The following is a 21,989-nucleotide window of genomic DNA, read 5'->3' on the forward strand; positions in this document are numbered from 1 at the left end:
GTGAGAGTCTGGAAAACAATGCGATTAGTGAGAATGCTATTATGAGTTTCTGACGACAGTGTAGCTGAAGGAGAATCCCCAAGTGATTCACTTGATCCCCGTGTGAGTGGTGTCTAGAGCACTCTGCAACTGATGGTTTAAAAATTGCAGAGGCTTTGAGGTGCGTGTGTGAATGGTGATCTTTCCGTAATAAGTGCCCAGAGCTTAGTGTGATTGGTCAGTCCTCCATAGTCAGTGGCAGTAACATTTTGCAATACGAAAGGTCCTGTTATGAATGCAAATAGGTGAGCCCTCTTTAGTGAGTCCTGAGCAATGTGTGATTGTGTGACAAGCTCCAGGAGCCTCTCTGCAACTGTCCAGCTTATCTCATGGAACTGGATGTGCCTGGACCTGCCTGAGCCCTGCCTGGTGCTTAACAGGTTGCACATTTCCACGGGCACTTTCTTTGGATGCTTCACTATGAGGACTTAAAAATGTAGGTCCAACTTTGTAAATACAATGCACCCTGCCCTAGCACTTGTTTAGAACCTAAGTGTCACTTATATATACTAAAATGAAAGATTAGGCCTGTTAAAAGGTTTATTATGCCAGGCTGAAATGACAGTTTAAAAATGAATGCACAGGCTGCAATGGAGGCCTGAGACATGTTTTTAAAGGGATACTTATCTGGGTGGCACAATAAGTGCTGCAGGCCCATTAGTAGTATTTAATCTACAGGCCTAGGGTACATCTAGTATTACTTTACTAGGTACTTACAAGTAAACTAAAAGTGTCATTTGGGTGCTAGCCAATTTTACCATGTGTAGGGGAAAAAAGCACCGGTTAGCACTTGATAAAGTGCACTGAGTCCTTACAGCCAACAAAACGGGTTCAGAAAACAGAAGAGTTGAGGGCAAAAATGTGTGCGTGACCATGCGGAGAGGGCCAGGTCTAACAGAAAGCCATCCATTGTGAGTATTCATATCACAGCATGGTTAGTGACTCCATTGTGATGTGTATAGTGTGGTTGTTCAGACTACTACAGCTAGTGTCCTAAAATTGTGGTCGCAAGCCCTCTATAGTGAGTGTCTAGACAGGTTGAGAAAATATGCACAAGTCTAGCTAGCATCGGCTGGACTGGTACATTTCGGCATAGGCACAATCATCGATCGCATCATGTACCCTGGTAGACTTGAGCATGGGCACAAGAAATGGGGGCATCTTCTGGATAAGTAGTCTTGAGCATGACACATGTGTAGCAGGCATCCTCCAAATGACTGCATTTGTTGATGAGCACGAGCCAAATGTAAAGGGGACCCTCCTGGCACATGCATTTGATTATGGGCACTTGTATAGAGGTCAGTCTTGAGACAGTTGTATAGGAGTGATGGTACAAGGATAGAGGGCACCCTCTGGATGGGTGCATGTATTGATGAGAACAAGCAGAACAGGATTCTTCCAACTAAGTGTATTGAAAAAAGGGAAAATGTGGACACGAAAGAGGAAAAAGTAGAGACAGCTGGGGTTAGCTGTAAAGTTGTTTATAGGCCAGTAACACAAAATACAAAAGAGGAGAGGGTGGGTCTACTCCACAGGCACATATTGGAATGTATGTGAAGATCGACAGGCATTGATAATGTACTCCATTTCCATAAACCTTTCTCTGGTAAGCCATCCAACCGTCTGTCTTATTTAGAGTGGGCAGTCGGATGGCTTTGGACAGTACAAAAAAATGACCCCTCACTCTATGTGGAGGCATCCAAAGGTGTTGGGAATTAAAACTTTTTTTTTTTCAAACTTCCTCTTTAGGAGTTAGTTTAAAAAAAATAAAAAAAAGACTTTCGAAAATTGACAGTTGGCCATCATGTTTGATGAAGCTGTCCATTAATCTTTTCCTACCTTGACAGGAACCGCTATGACGGTGATTCCTGACATTGTATAGAGATGTCTGCAGGTCTGGCGAATAACTAAATATGCAGGGGGACTAAAGCTGTGGTGGCGGAAGTAAAGTTCTCCACTACCCTGCCTTCCTTTACTTCATCCGCCAAACCCTAAATCACGCCCTAAATTGCTTACGCTAGAGTCCTGGCCAAGCCTTGCAGGCCTGTGAAGTCTTCCTCTGCATCTTGACAGGTAGAATCATGTAAGTTATATTGCAGCAATCTATGTGTGACATAATGACTGCAAAGGCTACAGCAAGGGGTTCCAACATAGATGTAGGAAAATCTAGGCAAAGGTAACCTGGGTTCATTGGTACATGAAATTATTTTATGCGAATACCCTGAAAATTGCATGGATCCAGCCTTCTTGGACCTATGGTAGATGTATGGGGATAAATCAACCTTGTGAGCAAGGGTGGTTAGTTCGCAGATCGGGTGCACAGGTCGCAGATGGTGGAAGACATGTAAAGCGACTAATAATTTATGGTGAGAGGACAGTGCTGAGACATGGAGAACCTTAAGGTTGCTGACTTTCCTTATTGGTAAAGAGGGGAGCCCTTGGAAACCCGAGTATGAACACTTGAGTTTGGTAAAGCATGCCCTGGTGGATGCAAACAAGGAAAGGAGTTAGACAGTCAGCAGCTTCATGCTGGGACTGATATTCGACCTGAAAAAATAATTGCACAGCCCAGGCCGTCTGATCATTACCAGCCAGGAAACACAGAGTCCCATGAGGCTGTCAATCACCATCAGTCAATGTTCAGTCAAGAAGCTTATAAACACAACATAACTACCAGTCGCAGGAAAAGAATCAATTACTTTATGTTACAAAAAGGTTACATATCAATTAAGCAGACCTTTAACAGACCTCTCTCACTTAATTACATTTTAACCAATCACATTAATAAATAATTATTTCATTAAAAGAAGAAAAGTTACAACCTACAGCATCTCACTTGGGCATTGTATCAATAAATCCGATCATAATCTATTTCCTTTGCATTCTAAATCACTATCAGAAACACACAGCAGAAAAAGAGATTTAATGTGTTGCTCCTGAACACAGAAAACGCGGCCCTCTCTTCTTGCAGTGATGTTGAAGCGTTTCATTATCGCGGGAAAACAGGAGATGGGATTTGATAGAAGGCAGGGACAAGTCAACAGGAGACGTGCCACAGCTTCAAAGGAAACATTGCAGGCTATGCAGACTCTTCTTTTTCCGCACAGACTTTTTTCGTTGCCCTGTCAATCAAGAATACTGGGAGAGAAGCAATACCGAATACTTAAACAAGCATTGGCAAAACCAATCGTTGGCCACAAGCCTTTTGGCTTGCACACCTCTTGTTTTGTCATAATGTTTGTAAAACATTACTGTTGGAGAACTGCTCGTCCATTGACAATATAAAAAATGAAAAAATGTAGTAAAAATAAACGATTTTATATCTCAAAAAGCTCACCTTACTATAGCAGTATATATCAGTGGAAGTAACTGTTTCGCGTGTGGATGCACTTCTTTTGAAAGCGCAGTTTTGTGGGAACTCATATGCCCATAATCCACCAACTCCAGAGGAGGCGCGGCATCTCAGCAGAGCGCCGTGGTGGCCCTTACACCTGCGCAGTGAACCCACTGCCCGGGTCAAGCTAGGCACGTGCCCGGATGAAGACCGGGGGTAGTGAGGGCCCATCTGCGCCTGTCCGAGCCCAGATGCATTGAATACTCATTTTGGAAACAACCCTGTGGAGGAAAGGACGGTTTTCCTAAATTATCCAGTGATGGTGAAAAAGAAAACTACTGGTGGCAGCAGCAGTGCAACCTACAGAGGTAAGTCTATAGACCAAATGTTAGCACGGGCGGTTGGCGTGTTTAGTAGCAAGATTGCTCTCACAGGGAGAAGACTTTTCAATGAACCAGTGTGGGGCCATCTTTCAGTTGATCCACCAATTGAGGCTGAGTGCCCAAGTGCTTCCACAGCAAGCCACTTCCTGGCTTTACCTCTTAACCAGACTGTCACAACCGACGAGGACCCTAGCTCGCCGCCAGTCCCAGCCCCTAAAAGTGAAAGAAAGTTTGTAATCCCACAATGGAGAGACGATTTGCTAAATCTGTTGTTAACTAGCCTGATGCTGCATTGGTAAAGGGGCAAGAAGGAAGGTTCAATTAAGGCTATTTTGCCAATTGTAGCGCTTTGATTCAGGTTCTGTTCGTTCTTATTCTGGAGTAGGGTGACCACCTGGCATTGAGGCAATTTCTGGACAGGACTGTAACAAATTCAGGATAAAGGGTCAAAATTCAGGACAAAAATTCAGGACAGAGGGTCAAAATGCAGGACAAAAATTCAAGATCAAACGTCAGTTTTACAGACATACCCAAGAGAGGCAAGGCCTCACTATGTTGTCAGTGCATATATTGACTCTTTTTTAACATAGCACAATCTATTCACTGTGGTCTTTTTGTGATTGCCTCCTGGTATGCTACATTCAGGTCTCACAGTACGTCCTTGTTTAGTAGTAAATTAATGCCCTTCAGCACTGTGTCAAGGCCATCGCCCCTACCCAAATCTACCCAATCTTTCTTGAAGAGAAAGAAACAGCAAACGTTTGATTATGTTTCTGTACATTTTAAAACCCCTGACAAACAGTTTGGGAAACATTAAGGTAACTAACCTTATGCTAGTTTAAACAAATTGAACAAAATCATCTGGCTCACCCCAACCGCCCGTGGACTTTCAACCTTAAAAAAAGTTAATGCGGCAGGGCAGATGGTGTGGGCGACAGTCTCACACCTAATGTGAGGATGTGAGGTACCCATAACTTGCCTGCAGTCTCACAGCACTAGAGTGTATGTCTGGGACTCTACATTTATCTCAGAAATGGAAGTCCAGACTACCAATCAAAGATAATAAAAGAGGAAGATGAAACTGAGATCAAATGAGAGATCCACGGCAAGTGATTCAAAGGGTTGTTGCTAAGAACCGGATAAATAAGGAAGAGAAGAACAATGTGGGACAATTCCTAAAATCAGACAAGATGGGTCCACCAAGACTATCAGAAGGTATTGGGTACCTGGGGAGTTGTCTCTGCACACAGGAGAGAAACAGAAGAGGGACTGTTAAGTGGTTGAACAAGCAACAGCCATCCACCATGGCAAACTCTTCTGGTGCAATGGTCTTCTGTCCGTGCTTGTGAAGAGTGAGCAGGGGCCAGACCCCTTGCAAGGCTGTGCAAGACAATTGCCTGCTTTGTCCATGTCTTTAAATGGTTTTGAAATTGAGCAAAAGCCAAATTAGTGATTTGTTTTATCCCTAAGTGTCAAGTACATATAGAATCTTCAAAATATGTGGGATGTAAATTGCACAAACAAAATGTAAAAAATGTTTAAATGTACTTATTGTTTCTTTAACATATGTACATCACTCTAATCTACTCTGCACCTCTGCACTCTATGCCACGGCATTCTATACCACTAAACTCTATGCCATCACACTCTATGCCACTCTACGCAACTCCACTCTACCCTGCATCTCACCACTCTAAGCCACTTCACTCTACTGTGAAACAATCTACTTCACACCACTGCATTCTGTGCCACTGCATTTCTATGCCACTGCACTCTATGCCACTGTGCTGTGAATCACTCCTCTCTATGCAACTGCACTCTACAGCACTATACGCTACTCTGTACACTACTCCACTCTACACCACTGCACTCTCTGCCACGCAAGTCTACTCTGCACTCTATGCCACTGCACCACTCTATACTATTGCACTTTATTGTATGCCACTTTACTCCACTGCACTCTATGCCACTCTACTTTGCCCAACGCCACTCCATGCCAATGCACTCTATGCCAATGCACTCTACGCCACTATACTCTACTCTGCACTGCACCACTCTACACTTCTCCACTCTGCACCACTCTATGCCGGGAAGCAGCCTTAACCACGACTCATGAACAACGAAGTCGTGGACAACAAAAGCGGAACAACGCTTTCGTTAACCACGACTTCCTTGTTCAGTGCCTTAACCACGCATGTGCTTAACCACGCACATGCGTGATTAAGGCACAGAAGAAGGGAGTCGGCTGAGGAGGACAACGTGATCAGGTAAGTGGGGTGAGACTGGGGCTGTTTTAGGGGTGGGGGCAGGGGGTGGGGGTATTTTTAGTATTAGGGCGGGGTGGGGGTTCGGGGTATTTTTAGTTTTAGGGGGTCAAGGTATTTTTAGTTTTATGGGCGGGTGGGGGATCTGGGGTATTTTCACTTTTTGGGGTGGGGGTTGGGATAGTTTAGGTTTTAGGGGCGGGGTGGGGGGTTGGGGCGTTTTAGGTTTTAGGGGCGGGGTTGTGGTAATTTTAGGGGCAGGGTGGGGGGTTGGGGTGGTTTTAGGGGCGGGGTTGGAAGGTTGGGGTGGTTTTAGGTTTAAGAGGTGGGGTTGGGATGGTTTTAGGTTTAAGGGGTGGCGGTAAGGGGTTGGGGTGGTCTTAGGTTTTAGGGGCGGGTGGGGGGTTGGGGTGGTTTTAGGTTTCAGGGGCGGGGTCAGGGTAATGTTTAGGGGTGGGGGGCCAAAAGGGGGGTCGCATGCAGGAACAATGTATGTTGTTCACTAATACCTTTACCAGGAATGCCTTTACAACAAAAAATCGTTATTAAGGCATTCGTGGTAAAGGCATTAGTGGTAACAACACAGTTGTTGTTCTGACTGCGTTGTTTAGGCATGCGTGGTTCCAGCATGCTTTGTTGCGACATACATTCTTCTATGCCACTGCACTGTACACCATGCGAGCCTACTCTGCACTCAATGCTACTGCACCACTCTACACTACTGCACTCTCTGCCACCCTATGCCACTCTATTCTGCCCAACGCCACTCCATGCCACAGCACTCTAAACCACTGCACTCTATGCCAGTTGCCCACATTTGCATTTCTTTAGGGAAGACCCCCTAGCAAGAAGGTATCTTTCTTATCTGTCTGCCTTCTTCCCTCAGAGCACAGGAGACCCCCTGCCTTTCATTCCAGCTGGGGAAACTGATCTGCCCATAATTTCACCCTGCCTCCATTGTCTTTTAGTTGAAAGGCTAAAATTACAGACAAATGCCGTCTGTTAACCCTTTCATCACAGACAACGGATGGCAGGGCGAAATTACGGGCAGTCCGTGAAATTTAAGGATGGGTGGTCACCCTGTTCTAGAGAGATTGGCCCATATTGAGTCCCAGATTACCTCATTTATCGAGAACTCTTCTTCCACCTCAGCATTTAGCCCGGATTTATGACATGAATGTTGCTTCCTAGGAATCAAATCTTTCAAGTAATATTATTGTGCCATTGCTTAATTTGTAAATAAAAACGTTGCGGTGCCCAAAGCCCTCCTCTTAAACATGTGTCTGCTGCATTTAAATGTGAGAGCACAGAATACTGAGGCAGCGTAATCCTGAAGCCATCTCGGGCCTCTTGAATCCATTTAAAGCCACTCCTGGCCCCTTCAGCTCACTCTAGCAGTTTTCTGCTTTCTCCGTTTGTGAAGCTTTTTCATTTTTCTCTTCCTCCATCTTTCCCATGTGCCTTTTGCTCGCAGCAGATGCTTGAGGCAGAAGAAGAAGCTCCGGCCGTCAAAAATAAGTGCCGGTGCTCAGCACCGGGAACAATAAGCACAAATTAAACACTGAATTGTGCCTATTAGGACCCTGTCGGCTCGGAAGCCTTTATCACATATGGTGCTTGTATCTCCCTGTCCTTGCTGGCAGGTCACACAATAGCAGGATGAGCGGTGTGAGGCTGGTAAATGGGACAGACTATGGACATCTTATTTACCTAACAATACAGTGTTAAATCTCCCCCCTGCACATGCCCCTGTATTGTGGTGTTAATGCGTCCATTACTTCCGGTAATGGCATTACTCCTAGTCCTACTTCCTCGCCTTCCTTACCTACCAATGAGGCTCCCTGCCTCCCCCTAGACCCCTCACTTCCCCTTAGAAAAGCCCCCCTCCCACCCTCACCACCTCCCGTACAGAAACAAGCCCAAACAGCAACTCAGGTGGTCCGTACCAGGAGGGCTGGAGGGAACGGAAAGGAAGGCGAGGGAGTAGGACTAGGAGTAATGCCATTACCGGAAGTAATGGACGCATTACCTCCCGTCCCTCCCTCGCCTTCCTTTCCTACCAATGAGACATAGCAAGAGAAAAACAGGAGACGGACACTGAGTTGCAACAAGTTTAATTACAACCAAAAAGGACACCGGACAACAACCCCCCTATTACATCATAGAGGACAAGACACGGTGACCCAATACCGACTCCAAACCCCCCAAGCCCGCCAGCCTGTAATGACGAACAAAAGTAGAAGGAGAGGCTCAAGTAGCGGCCCTGCAAATGTCCACCACAGAAGCGCCCTGCATCTCCGCCACCGTAGCAGCCATACCTCTGGTAGAACGGCCTTGTATCCCCTGAGGGGGCACAACCCCTTGCAAAGTATAAGCCATCAAAATTAGAGAGCGGACCCAACGACTCAAGGAAGCAGTGGACGGCTTCTCCCCCTTCCGAGCTGGACCAAAATTAACGAATAGGGAATCACCCTTCCGGAAAGGAGCAACCACCCGTAGATATTCCAACAAAGCCCTACGTACATCCAAAGAATGCAACCGAACCTCCTCAGCCGAGGAAGGATCGGGACAAAAAGCAGGCAGGATAAACTCCTGCCGAGCATGGAAAGCCAAATTCACTTTGGGAAAAAACGAGGGAACCGGTACCAGCACAACCCGATCAGGAAAAACCTTACAAAAAGGAAAAGAGCAGGCCAAAGCCCCCAACTCCCCCAAACAGCAGGCTGAAGTAATGGCCACCAGAAAAAAACGTTTTCAAAGTTATACGATGTAAGTCACATGATTCCAGAGGTTCAAAGGGAGGAACAGTCAAGGAATCCAACACCAAAGAAAGATCCCATGAAGGAAAAGCCTGCACCGGACGAGGAAACAAGTTAAGAAGGCCCTGAAAAAATCGAGGCATCAAATGACCCTCATCAGACAGATTATGCCACGGACCCCCAAAAGCCTGAATTGCCGCCCACTGCACATGCAGTGAAGCCACAGGCAAACCCAACTGGGCCCCATCTTGCAGAAACTGCATCACCTCAAACAGAGAAGCTGCTGTAGGATCCAACCTATGCCGCAAACAGCAGGTAGAAAAAACTTTCCACTGCCAACCATAAGACAGCAACGTGGAATGACGCCGTGAAGACAGCAAAGTTGAACTCAAAGAGACCGTAACCCCTAAGCTCGTCAATCCCCTCCGTTCAACTTCCAAGCCGTCAAGTGCAACCGCTGCAACAACCCCAGAGGGAGGCAAGGAAACTCCAGAGGTGAGGGACAGAGAGGGAGAGTCCACATGTGACCGGATGCCATCAACCGAAGCAACGGAAACCAATTCGCCCTTGGCCAATGGGGCGCGATCAAGAGAACCCTGGCCTTCAGAAGACGTACCCTCACCAGAAACGCACGGAGCAACTGGAAGGGCGGGAATGCTTACAGAAGATCCTGAGGCCAAGGACACAACATCCCGTCCACCGCCCAAGCCTGATGACAATGAAACCGGGAGCAAAAGCACCTCACTTTCGCATTCTCTGGGGAGGCAAACACATCCAACACCGGAAGACCCCACAGGCGAACCAGGCGACGGAACAAAGACAACCGGAGGGAAAAAAGCTGAGACGAAGGAATGACCCGGCTCAGAAGATCCACCCGAACATTGACCACCCCCTGAATGTAGGTGGCTCGCAGAGACAGAACCCACTCCTGAGCCCAAACAAAAATGTCCCTCGCAATGCAGCACAGTGTCCGCGACCTGGTCCCTCCCTGCCTGTTCATGTAAGACCTGGTCACCAAGTTGTCTGTCCGTATAAGAACATCCAATCCCTACAGGGATTCCTGAAAATGAGCCAGAGCTAGAAGAGCCGCCTTCAACTCCCGCCAATTCGAGGAGCGTCTGGCCTCCAGAGGCGACCAAAACCCTGGACCTGAGCCGACCCCAGCCAAGCCCCCCAACCAGAAAGGCTGCATCGGTCGTCTCTACCACCGGGCGAGGAGGAGACAAAGACACCCCCAATCAAAGATGAGCCTGCACCAGCCACCAACTCAACTCCCTGCGAACAAACCCCGACATAGGAATCCTTGTCCGAAGAGAACCCGACCGGAGACCAACGAACAAGAAACCAGTTCATCAGGCAAAGAAGATAAAACCTTGCCCAAGGTACCAGAAAAAAACACCAACGCCAAATGACCCTGCAGATGCAACCACTGAAGGGCTCTGGGAGCAGTCTGTGACAAGATCGACAACACCTGTGACTGGAGGCACAACAACCGTTTCCCCGACACCATCACCAAGCCGTGAAGAGTTTGAAATCGGGCCCCGAGAAAAACCGGATCCTGGGAAGGGACCAAATCTGACTTGCCCCAGTTGACCAAAAAAACGTGATTTTGCAGGACCAACAGTACCCGGGCCACATGACTCCTTAACAGAACCTGAGTGGGAGCCTGAATCAGAATATCGTCCAAATAAGGATGGATAAACACCCCCTAGGAATGTAGAAGAGCTACCAGAGGGGCCAGCACCTTGGTGAAAATACGTGGAGAGGATTTGAGGCCAAACGGCAGAACACAAAACTGAAAATGGTCCTGGCCCACAGCAAAGCGTAGGAACCTTTGAGAAGACAGAGCCACTGGAACATGCAAGTAAGCATCCTGCATATCCAGAGACCCCAGGAAATCCCCTGGACCAATCAGAAGATAAATTGACAGAATGGAAAGCATATGGAAATGCACAGTCTTGATCCAGGAATTCACACTCTTGAGATTGAGGACAGGACGAAAGCCCCCTGACACCTTTAGAACCAGGAACAAGATGGAATATGTGCCCAGACCTCTCTCCCCCACAGGAACATGGGATATGGCCCTCTTGATGAGCAAGTCCCGGACCCCCTCCAACAATACCCGCCTCTGGGCACCGTTCGCAGGCAGTGGAGTAGGACGAACCCCTGTATCTGGAGGAACCACGTCGAAGTCTATGGCATAGCCATTGTTCACAATGTCCAGCAGCCAGCGATCGTTGACATCCTCCTGCCAAACGTGAAGAAAGTGCCTCAGGCGACCCCCAACCGGCCCGCTGCCAGGCCCACAGTGATTGTCAGGAACCCTTCTTGAGGCCTCCCCGACCTGAAGGAGCAGACTTTTTAGGAGAAAAACGGGGCTGAAAATGACGCTTTCTGGAAGAAAAAGACTTCTTCCACCAACCCTTGCCAGAAGAAGAACCACCTTTGTAAGGCAAGGCATGTTTCCTCTCCTTAAAAGCTTTTGAAAGCATGGAAGGCAACTGATCCCCAAATAAATTGCGCCCTTCAAAAGGAGCAGACTTCTCCCCAGGATCTGCCTTCTACATCCTTAACCAGAGGGACCTACGAATCCCAATCAAAGCCCCCGAAGCCAAAGCCGAAGTGCGGACAACATCAGACGACATGTCTGCCAGCTACCTGGCCTGTTGTTCCATAACCGCCAGCAGCTCCGAACACTCCGATCCCTCCTGAACAGCCACCGCCAGTTTGTCAAAATCCTGCGCCAAGGATTGGGCAGAATAAGCAGAAAAAATACTAGCTCTGAGGGCCAAATTTTCCGCCGCAAAGGCCCTCTTCAGACCCAAATCCACCTTTCTGTCAGTGGCATCAGCAGGAACGCAGTCCTCCGGATTGACTGCCGTCTTGCCAATCAAAGTTGCTAAAATGGAATCAAGCGTAACGGAAGGGGGCAACACCTCCTCCCCCTCCAGTAAGTACAGTTTCTGAAGGAAGCGCGGAACCTGAGACTTGTCCACATCCATCCACTCCCGGAACACCATATCCTTAACAGGGCCCTGGAAAGGCATGGCAAACCGCGAAGGCGTTTGATACTGAGGGAACAAGTGGGAATCAGTCCCTGAAGGTTGAAAAACAGGAAACCCTAAATTGTCCCGAACATGCCTCAGAACCTCCCACATCTCCTCCCTGGAGACATACTTCCCACCAGAAGAAGTAGAAGGGGCGTCATCATCTGATGAAGAGGACCCCTCTGCAGCCCCCAAAGGACAGGAGGCAGGAGAACGTCCCGGTCTAGGCGCTCCAGCCTGAAGAGCACGAGACACAGCCACCTCAATCATGTCCTGAACCTCCTCCCTGGACATGAGAGGCATAGGAACCCACCAGGAGTGGGAAGGGGAACCGCAACATCCGCCCCCGAAGAAGAAGAAGAAGAGACAATCCTGCGCCGCTTGGAAGGAACCTGCCTCGACATAATCCCAACAAGAAATGTACCCAAGAGGCCAAAAGCATCCAGTAAAATCAAGGAGAAAGCTCCCCCCCTCTACCAACAGCAGCAAATGAACAAAGTGCATTCATTAACCCCAAAATAATGAAAAACGCGGGCAGAAACGCCCGTCCTACCGCCAAAATGCAAATTTCCACAACCGGCATATCAGCCCAGCATACCCGAGGCTAAGATCCGGAAGCACAGGCCCAGCCACCACAGAGCCGACCGACTCCGTCAGCCGACTCCAAAGACGCGTCTCAAAGGCGGCGCCACCTGCCACAGGAAGAAGCGACTGCCGGGAAACTCACCGCGAGGAGCACCGGGCTCGCCGAGAGTCAACACGAGGCGCCGCCGTGGAGGAGAAAGAAAAGGTAAGTCTAGCAGGCTAGACAAAAAGAACAGGAGGTGGTGGGAGTGGGGGGGGCTTTTCTAAGGGGAAGGGAGGAGTCTAGGGGGAGGCAGGGAGCCTCATTGGTAGGAAAGGAAGGCGAGGGAGGGACGATAGGTAATTGAAGTTCCTGCCCTCAGGCAAAGCCAGGCTGAATCTGGCGAACAGCTGATCATTAAAATCCTCCACTGGCTAACGCTAAATAGGGGTATTAATTTGTGGGACGTTGCGCAGATTATTATTAAACCACGCATGAGTTGTCTTGAATCTTCACCTAAAGATTAGCAGTTGGACTGCATAGAGATACATTTTAGGGACCGGGCTATTGTGGATAATCTGTTATTGTTTCCAAAACGATGGGTCTTACAGCATGGATTAATTACCACTGTTCCCCTAGGGTTTTTGAGCCCCACATCTAAACCACCTGGCTCCTCGTGAATGTTCAATAAATGTGGATATTTTTAAGCAGCCTATTTGGTCTAGCCTTCGCTTGGCAGACCGATTTCCAACCACTTTACACCTGCTCTATTGTTGACTGGCATGAGACATCTCCCAGTGATGTAATCCAAGAATATTCCGACTTGCACCCCCGCACACCGAGGCTCATGTAAATCTATAGGAACTGGTATTAATAAAAATACTAATAACTGTATTTCAGTTTTGTCCTGGAATGTGGAGGGCTGATGTCTAAGCGCCAGTATCCTGATTGGATTGCTCTTATCAAATCTTCTGACATCTTTTTCATCCAAGAGGCATGGGAGACCACTCAGGTCGTTTTTCCTGTCACTCAGTCCCTTCTGTATCACCTTTGGCAGGGCAGGCTAAGCGTGGCCTTTCAATTTGCTTAAAGCTTTCCTTGAAGGTAGGGATCAAACCTGCAGGAAGTGCTGCAATTCAAAATATTTTATGTAGGGATCAGCATCCTAACAGGAGTTATCGAATATATTTTTATAATAATGATTTATATAATTACCCTAATCCCAATTATGCACAGTTGTTCAGTTGCCTAGACAGTATTGTGGATACAAGCAAGCTCTGATCAGGCCTCTCTGTCTGTTATATTGGGAGGGGAGTTTAATGCCAAGATCAGGGCTGACTCTGTAACATACGCTCCAGTGGCTTACCAAGATAAACTAATGTGAGGCACCGAGCTGGATGGATGCTTGGCAGATGTGGATCTGAATAATGTAATTGAATATTCTGGAGATGGAGGTCAACTTATCGGAGGAGGAGATATACTACCAATTTTGGTTATTTTTTTGTATCAGTAAGTCTGATTAATAGCATCATGCATGGAGAGATGTTGGTCTTCTTTTGGCGACCACAATACTTTGAAATGCTTCTTTATTTGCTGCTTCGTAAATCCAGCCCACTCTCAAATTCGTCACATTATCTTGGGCAAGCTACTTGGTGCACACCTAGAAACCCTTCTTCAATGTCTCAGGGACGTGTGACCAGCATGCTTCTCATCCAGGCTTTTGAGGAGCTATGTGCCATTATGAAGTGTGCCGTTTTGAAGCCCTTGATGGTAACCATTGCCTATACTAAATGGTTTCACTCTAAGGGGCATATGTACAGAGAACTGGCGCAGAGCCAAAATTGGCAACACCACGCTGAATCAGTTCTGAAATGCAGGAATGCACAGTATTTACAAAAATACGGTGCATCCCGGTGTTGCCCCCTCTGCCAGCACTAAATTAGCTGCTGAGTGTCAACACAGCCACCCTTGCGACATGGTGCAAGGAGAGCTGTGTTGCAGGGGAGATTGTTTTTGTGCGGGAATGAACACCTTCCTGCACAAAAACAATCTTCAATGGCGATTTGCCAATGGTGAATGCAGCACACATAGAAAGAGCAAAAAACGAGGAGAAATAAAAGCATTTCTCCTCGTTGTGCCATCCTAACGCCAACCCTGTGATGGCGCTGCCACAGACTTACAATTTTTGTTAATCTGAGGCTGCGTCACAGCAACACCCATTGCACGTCCCTTCCACTCAAAGTGCTGCGTTTGAAAGGGCTGTACTTACAAGGTGGCATTTTAAAGCTGCCTTGTAAATACGGCGCAGTGCACAGCATCACCGAAGTGTCACAAAACAATGACGCTCTGGTGGCGCTAGGAGCTTGCAAATATGCCCCTCAATGTTCGAGGGCTAATAGACAATTGGTGGCTGATCTAACAGCACGTCCTGGATCTCACTGTGATGGTCACTGCTCATAGGTTTCATAAAGAATCACAAACTCGAGGTCAGTGCAGCTAACTGGGAGCGTATGATAGGCTGCAACTAAAATAAAAAATCCAAGGAAATTATCAGCTACGGGGTGTGCTTGTACATCACCTGTTAATCAAGCAGCCCTCCCTTTACTGACATATTAATGGGTCAAACACTTTTCAGTGTTGTATAGAATAGAGGAGATTGGATTCTCGACCTTGGTTCTGGATGGTGGAAATGATTCTGCTTTCACCTGACCTTTACGGTTGATTGAGTTAAAGTGGCAATTGTTTTCCCCCAGACGATAAGGCACCAGGACTCGATGGAATGCCGGCTGATTTAGTTAAATGCACTACGGATCTTTGGATGCCCTTAGTGACTTACCTATATAATAACCTATTAATCTCTGGAGTTCTTGGGGACCCTAATGTTCCCACCCAATATCAATCATTGATACACCAGTTACATTAATTGAGAGTAATTAATAATACAATGTGTTACTGGGTGCATAACTATAACATTTACACCCAACCCAATATGGCTTTCGGGAACGGCTGGGTACAGTGGAGCAGTGCCTAAGCTTGAGCTTATTTATAGACAAGTATACCAGTCATTTGCCGGAAGAGGAAATTTGTTTTCCTAGGAAGGTATTATCCATCAAGCCCACTTCCTCCTCTTATATTATCCATGAGGAACTGGGCTTTAGATATCTGGAAGACCAGATTAAATGGACCCTTATAGCGTGACGGGATGGCTCTTGGTATGGACCAACCCAGCGGCCACGCTCACTCTTATCATTAGTAAGGACTGTCAAAGTCTTGATAAAAAGTCTGGGTATTTCCCCCTTTTTTAAAAAATCCTTCTTCAATCCGACAGCAGAATAAGAAAGTTGAGAAGGCCTGGTGTTTGATAAGTGTTCACCTAAAGAGGGAAGAAGCAGAAATGGTGAAACCTCCTGAGGGGGAGTTCTTAATTTTAAGGTCAGATGATGGCATGGCATTTTAGCAGAGGTTGGCGCTGGGTGGATGGGAAAGGTTGCTGTTGATTATTTGTTTATTATTTTTTCTGTTAGGCTTCCAACACGCTCTGCTATCTAAAGTTTGTTTAATTAATAATACCAACATGACTTGACTAGCGCGAGGCTTAAGAAGAGTATTTCAGTTATAATTTTAGTAACATCAAATGGTACTATGTTGACTAAATAACAGACTTAAAAAACCTTACTACTTAAGCAAGGAAATTCACTAGCAATATATCTGCAATTCCAATTGCCAAGATTGCAGAGATGAGTCAGACCCTTTTTTAGGTTGCAGCCTACCAGACGTCTGGTTTGCTAAAGACATCTTGGGGACTTTCAGAAAGTTGACCTAGGAATGAATTCAGCCGGTTGATTACCATTGGCTTTGTGGTTTGTAACTCACATTTTAAGGCTTTCTATTTGCTGGCTTTGTTTGCTTTAGGCTCTCCATGTTCAGTTCATTGCTCCTGTATATACTGTATTCTTTCTCAAAATCTTTTTTTGTAAACATGCCTTTAAATATTGTTCCCATTTTCTCACATTTGTTGTACATTCATAGACCAAGGTCAAATGTCAGGCGCTGTCTTCCAGGGCGCATATCAACTTTTCATTCTTTGACTTCAAAGTGAGAGGATCTATGTGACAATCTTGCTGGATTCTTGGGGTATGAAAGTGGTTTCTTCTAGCACACCACAACACTTACATGAACTGTGTAAGTATTTCAGAATATATCAAAATTAAGAACAAATTGAAGCACATTTTTGTTATTTCTGAAGTGTGTTGGAAGAAAATACTTTAACATGATCAAAACTAATCATGTTTCCATGTCAATATCCACATATTTTTTAGAACAAAGGTTGCATAATTGATTTCTGGCAGTCGATCCCTGCAGGATTCTGGGAAAATGCAAGATTGACAGAATGGTTTGTTCAGATAGGTCTACCAGTGCTGCAGGCTAAAGAAGCTTATCAGGTTCTTCTCTTGATGTTTACAACATGCCTTTCCCGATTGCTTCTGCATTCTGTCTGTCAGTCCTATTAGATTTTATTCTGGTCTGATGTCTGGAAAACTCTGCCTCTGCACTGGCAACTTTTCTGATCCACATACTGGTCTGGAAATCCGTTTACTGCCTACATCAAGGGTCTGAATCCAGCAATGCCTACTCTTTTGCTAAGCACTGGTATTTTTATTTTTCTCTCCTCCAATACCCTCCATGTACATGCAAGTTAAATGGCAAATAACATTCTCTCCCTTTCTTCCCCTTAATCTCCATGTTTTATTTTCCTAAATGTTCACATGCATGTTACTTTGTTTAGAACCTCTTCATCCTGGTAGATCTACAGGTGACTTACTCTGACTGTGCTTGCCTTACTAGGTGTACTTCAGGAGAGATGGCGAGTTGATTGAAGTGGTGCCTATGGTGGAGCCGCCCCTTGCTGCTGCTGGACTCCTAGATGCTCGGCTGCCCCGCAACTTTCTGCATCGGGATATGGACGACACCAAAATGCAACGTTCTCTTTCTCTACTTGACCTAGAGGAGCGCGCCCCATTGCCCTTCACAGAGGACCCCTACCCCTTCTTTGCCCTCGAGCGGGAAGTGGCCTCCATCCCTGTCACTGAGGTTGTACCTGAGACGGTGGTGAGCCGTGAGTTTCCACGGTGGGTGCATACCACAGAGTCGGCCTACTTCTTTCACCAGGCCCACCTGCCTATGAGTGATGGCACCGTGGAGGTGCGGGCCATGCTTACCTGGACTCTAAACCCCCAGGTGGACAATGAGGCACTATTCAGCTGTGAGGTGAAGCATCCAGCCCTGTCAATGCCCATGCAGTCTGAGGTCACACTAGGTAAGCTGCTTTCTATACTCCATGGTCCATATCTCTCATACAGCATTCTCGTATGCATGTTCATTGCGGCTGCTGCCTTATGCGTCTCACTGGTAATCAATGATTGGGAAGAAGTGTAAGCATTGATGTCAGATAATGAAAATAGCAAACTTAGGGTCTGATATAGATCTGGGAGGGGGGCGGGAGTTACTCAGTGGCAACGGTGACGGATATCCCATAAGCCGAAATCTAAATACTATTGTTTTCCATGGTATTTAGAATTCGGCAGACGGGATATCCATCACTGTTGCGATGCAGTATCCCCTCTTCCGAAATGTAAATCAGGCCCTTAAGAGTTAAGAAGCTAGAAAGTAGAGGGAAACAGGAAAGAGACAGTGTGCAGCTATTAAATAAACACAAAGAATAAAGATTCCTTGTCATATTAATGTCCATCTGCATCTGAAAAGCACCAAGGGCTAGGGTAGAGTCATTCCCAAGGTTGATGCCCCTAACGACCACATCCGTAACAGCCTCTCAAAGCAAATGGACAGCACACAAATCAATATGCCTGGCAGATGTCAGTAGTCTTCTTTTTTCTGCGTATTCACCAGAGAGAAGGCATAGGGTGCCCAGCTTTATTCTGAATTGTTTAGTGATATAACAACCATGCGTCTGTCCCAAGAGTTTATAAATTAAATATGCATACCTAGGTGCTACTGCATTCACTGTAAGCTATTCATATAATACTAGGAATCTTTAGACCATAATATTTTTCAATGTTTCTCTTGCATGCCCCTCAGTCTCAAGACCTCAAATCAAGTTCTAGGAGTACTTTACCTCAGAAAATGTTGCAACGTGTACTGTGCTTGTTTACTTTAGGAACTAGAATGGCGTTTTCATATCCCTTAGTCCTCCTTTCTTCCAGTGTGTACACTGATTACATTCTACAGCCTCTCCTCACAGAATTTGGTCACATGCCTGTAATCTGTCTTTAACCTCCCAAAGAAGCGGTCACCAATTATGTACACAAAACTCCAGACATGGGGGCATATTTACGAGTCCTCCTGTGCCACTTTTCTTGCATTCCCCTTGTCCCCCCTAACAACACTATGGTGGCACCATATTTACAATATGGTATACCATGGCTGTCGTTACTACAATAGTGTCAACATTTTTCACGCTGTTGTGGCGCATTGCTGCACTAGGGCCAAAAATGTTGGCCTTTGTGCAGCAAGGCACAGAGAGGCCCATAGATTATTATGGTTGTGTCACTTTACCTCCTGCCCTGAGCAGGGGTTAAAAATAAATGGACAAAATGGCACAGCGAAATCTTGTAAATTTCACTGCGCCATTTTTCAGGCCTCTTTGCAGGAGAACGCCCCTTGCCTACATTATGCCTGGTGCAGGCATAATGTGGTGCAGAGGGTTGCAAAGTGGCTCAATGCTTGCATTGTGCCACGTTGTAAATATGGCAGGGGGAACAGCCACCTTTAATTCCACCTTAGCATCATAAAAATGATGCTAAGGCGCAACTAAGGTGGCGTTAAGGCGGCGCAAGGGGCTTATAAATCTGACACAGGGGCTTCAATGCTGAACACTTAGGGCCTGATTTAGAAATTGATGGATGTGTTACTTCATCACTGTGGTGACTAATATCCCGTCTGCCGAAATCTACATCCCATAGGATATAACGGGATTTAGATTTTGGCAGACGGGATATCTGTCACCGTTGTGCCAGAGTAACTCATCCGCCAATATCTAAATCAGGCCCTTAAGTCATCGGTGGCCTCCAGAATTGAACACAATACTCCAGGTGTGGCTTCCAGCAACAAACACAAAGCTTCATATGCACCTTTTAGAACTGGAGATGGAACATTATATGTGAACTCCTTTACTGGATGCGGTGCTCCCGATGTGACATCCAAAACAGAATACAGTGCTGGTACGCCAGTTGTGGTCTTGAGACATAATTATCTATACGTAACCTTTGGAATCATGTTCTGTATACCTGGTGATACAAAGTAGCACAGAAAAGGCTCATTGGTCAAGCTGACTCTTTTTGTGTTAGTTATACCCCATGCAGGAGTAGTTTGGAAACAGGATGTTTGCCTCTCATGCCATCAACATGTGGTATATTCCTTTATCCATGACTCCCACATTCCTGGGATACATTACATTTCTTGGAGTTCTGCACTCTCAAACATGGGTTCTACCACAGTAAGTAGTGCACAATATCAACCTGTAGCATTCTTGAGGGCATAAAATGCATTACCACTATATTATCTAAGTAAGTATACATAGGTAAATGTAGATGTACTATTCTTAACTCATCACCATTGTACCTTGAAGCCATATATCTCATGAAGCTGTGGATTACTCTAGCAAAGCCCTACATGGGACATGAGGGCAGGAGGGGGTAAGCAGAGGACACAAAAGAGAGAAGAAATGTATGGTGAATGAGGAAGTGTGCTGCAAGTGGCTAAACGAACACTTTAGCACAAGGGACAAGCCAGAAATGGATAGACATGCAGTAATAATAACCAGTAAAACAAAAGGTGGCGGATGCAATACTCAAATTAAGCTCACTGTGTGATAATTATTCTGAGCTGCTTTCTAGTGCATCATGTTTTTTTGTAGACCAAGACAAAACATATGTGAATTGGTCTTGGCCCTATTCCTAGAGGATTAGTCTACCCAAACTGCTTGGCTTCATCCTTTCAGTAGGCGAAAACAAACAACCATAGTTATATTTCAGACATCATTTTCAAGGAAGCAACGGAGGAGCATGTTTGGGTTGGGGTAGGAAGTTGATTGCAACCAGTGGTGGGAGAGTGGATGGTTGGTGAAGGAACAAAGGAGAAGAGAAAAGTTCTAAATAGCCAGAAAAGAGAGGCATGGGAAGCAGTGGAATAGCTGTGGGGGAGAGGGAGTAACACGAGTAACATAGAGATCAGGGTGGGCAGCATCAATTTACACAGAGAACAAGATATACACTTGCACTCCCATGGAGTGCTAAAAGAAAAAGAAACAAGTAGCCCTAAGAATGCAAGTGATGGAAAGACACAAGACATCCAATCAGATACGTTGAATAGTAAATCCTCCACAGGTGGCAGAAACAAAGAATAGGAAGGAAAGTATGGAAATGAGACAGACAAGAAGCCATCCAATTAAGAGCAAGATGCTGATCCCAGGCACACTATATGTTCATATTTTAGGAACAATAGGTCTTAGACAACAAGTAGTTAAGGCCCTGATTTATACTTTTTGGTGCAAAACTGCACTAACGCAGTTTTGCACCAAAATGTTTAGCACCGGTTTGCACCATTTGTGTGCACCAGCCGGGCACCATATTTATGGAATGGTGCAAGCCGGTGCAAAAGGGTAGGCCAGTGTAAAAAAAAATGATGTTAGTCGGGTAGGGCTGGCGGTAGGGAAGAAGGGGGTTTTGCACCAAAAAATGTCATTAGGCAGGTTAGAGTAAAAAAAATTACTCTAACCTGTCTAGAGTCATTTTCTGACTCAAAACCATCCATACCACATGACTCCTGTCTTACGAAAGACAGGAGTCATGTCCACCACCCCAATGGCCAGCACAGGGTACCAAGGTACCCTGGGCATGGCCATTGCACCCTGTGCCATGCATGGGGGCCCATTTCAGGGCCCCCATGGCACTTTAAAAAATACAATAAAATACTTACCTGTACTTACCTGGGATGGGGTCCCCCATCCTCCGCTGTCCCTCTGGTGTGGGTGGGGGTGTCCCTGAGGCCTAGGGAGGGCACCTGTGGGCTTATTCCATGGTGTTCTACCATGGAAATAGGCCCACGGATCCCCTAACGCCTGCCCTGATCCAAGCGCTATAAAATGGGGCAAAGCAAGCTTTGCATTATTTTTTTACCCCTCCTCCCTCCCTGCACCATTTTTGCACGGGAGTATAAATATGGCGTTAAGGCCATAGAGTCATTTTTTGCACGGGAACACCAACCTTGCATCTCATTAAGGCAAGGTAGGTTTCCATGTCCAAAAAATGACTTTAACTCCATAGATTTGGAACTTGACTGGTCTACGCCAAAGTATAAATATGGATTTAGTTTTGCACCGAATTAGAGTAAAAAAAAATGACACGAATTCAGTGCAAACAGAGTATATATATGCCCCTAAATGTGCCTACATGCGAGACCTGAAAGGAGGTCAAGGAAAGAGAGAGTACTCTTCATTACAGTAAAAACTTAATTGTACCTACCGGACATGAAGCCTTCAGTACACGCTCCTGTCACTCACAGAAATGTACAATTGGGTGGT

At 46.2% G+C, this 21,989-nt stretch overlaps 1 protein-coding gene across 1 annotated transcript in view; it reads left to right on the plus strand.

Moving 5' to 3' along the window:
* The window catches only part of IGSF21 (immunoglobin superfamily member 21), a 1,171,165-nt gene that overhangs the window by 952,257 nt on the left and 196,919 nt on the right, over positions 1–21,989 (plus strand). The window contains exon 6 of the mRNA XM_069240687.1: positions 17,237–17,708. Within this exon, the coding sequence (XP_069096788.1) occupies positions 17,237–17,708 (472 nt within the window). The remainder of the gene's footprint in view (positions 1–17,236; positions 17,709–21,989) is intronic.

This window comes from Pleurodeles waltl, chromosome 6, assembly GCF_031143425.1.
Source record: "Pleurodeles waltl isolate 20211129_DDA chromosome 6, aPleWal1.hap1.20221129, whole genome shotgun sequence".
Classification (NCBI taxonomy): domain Eukaryota; kingdom Metazoa; phylum Chordata; class Amphibia; order Caudata; family Salamandridae; genus Pleurodeles; species Pleurodeles waltl.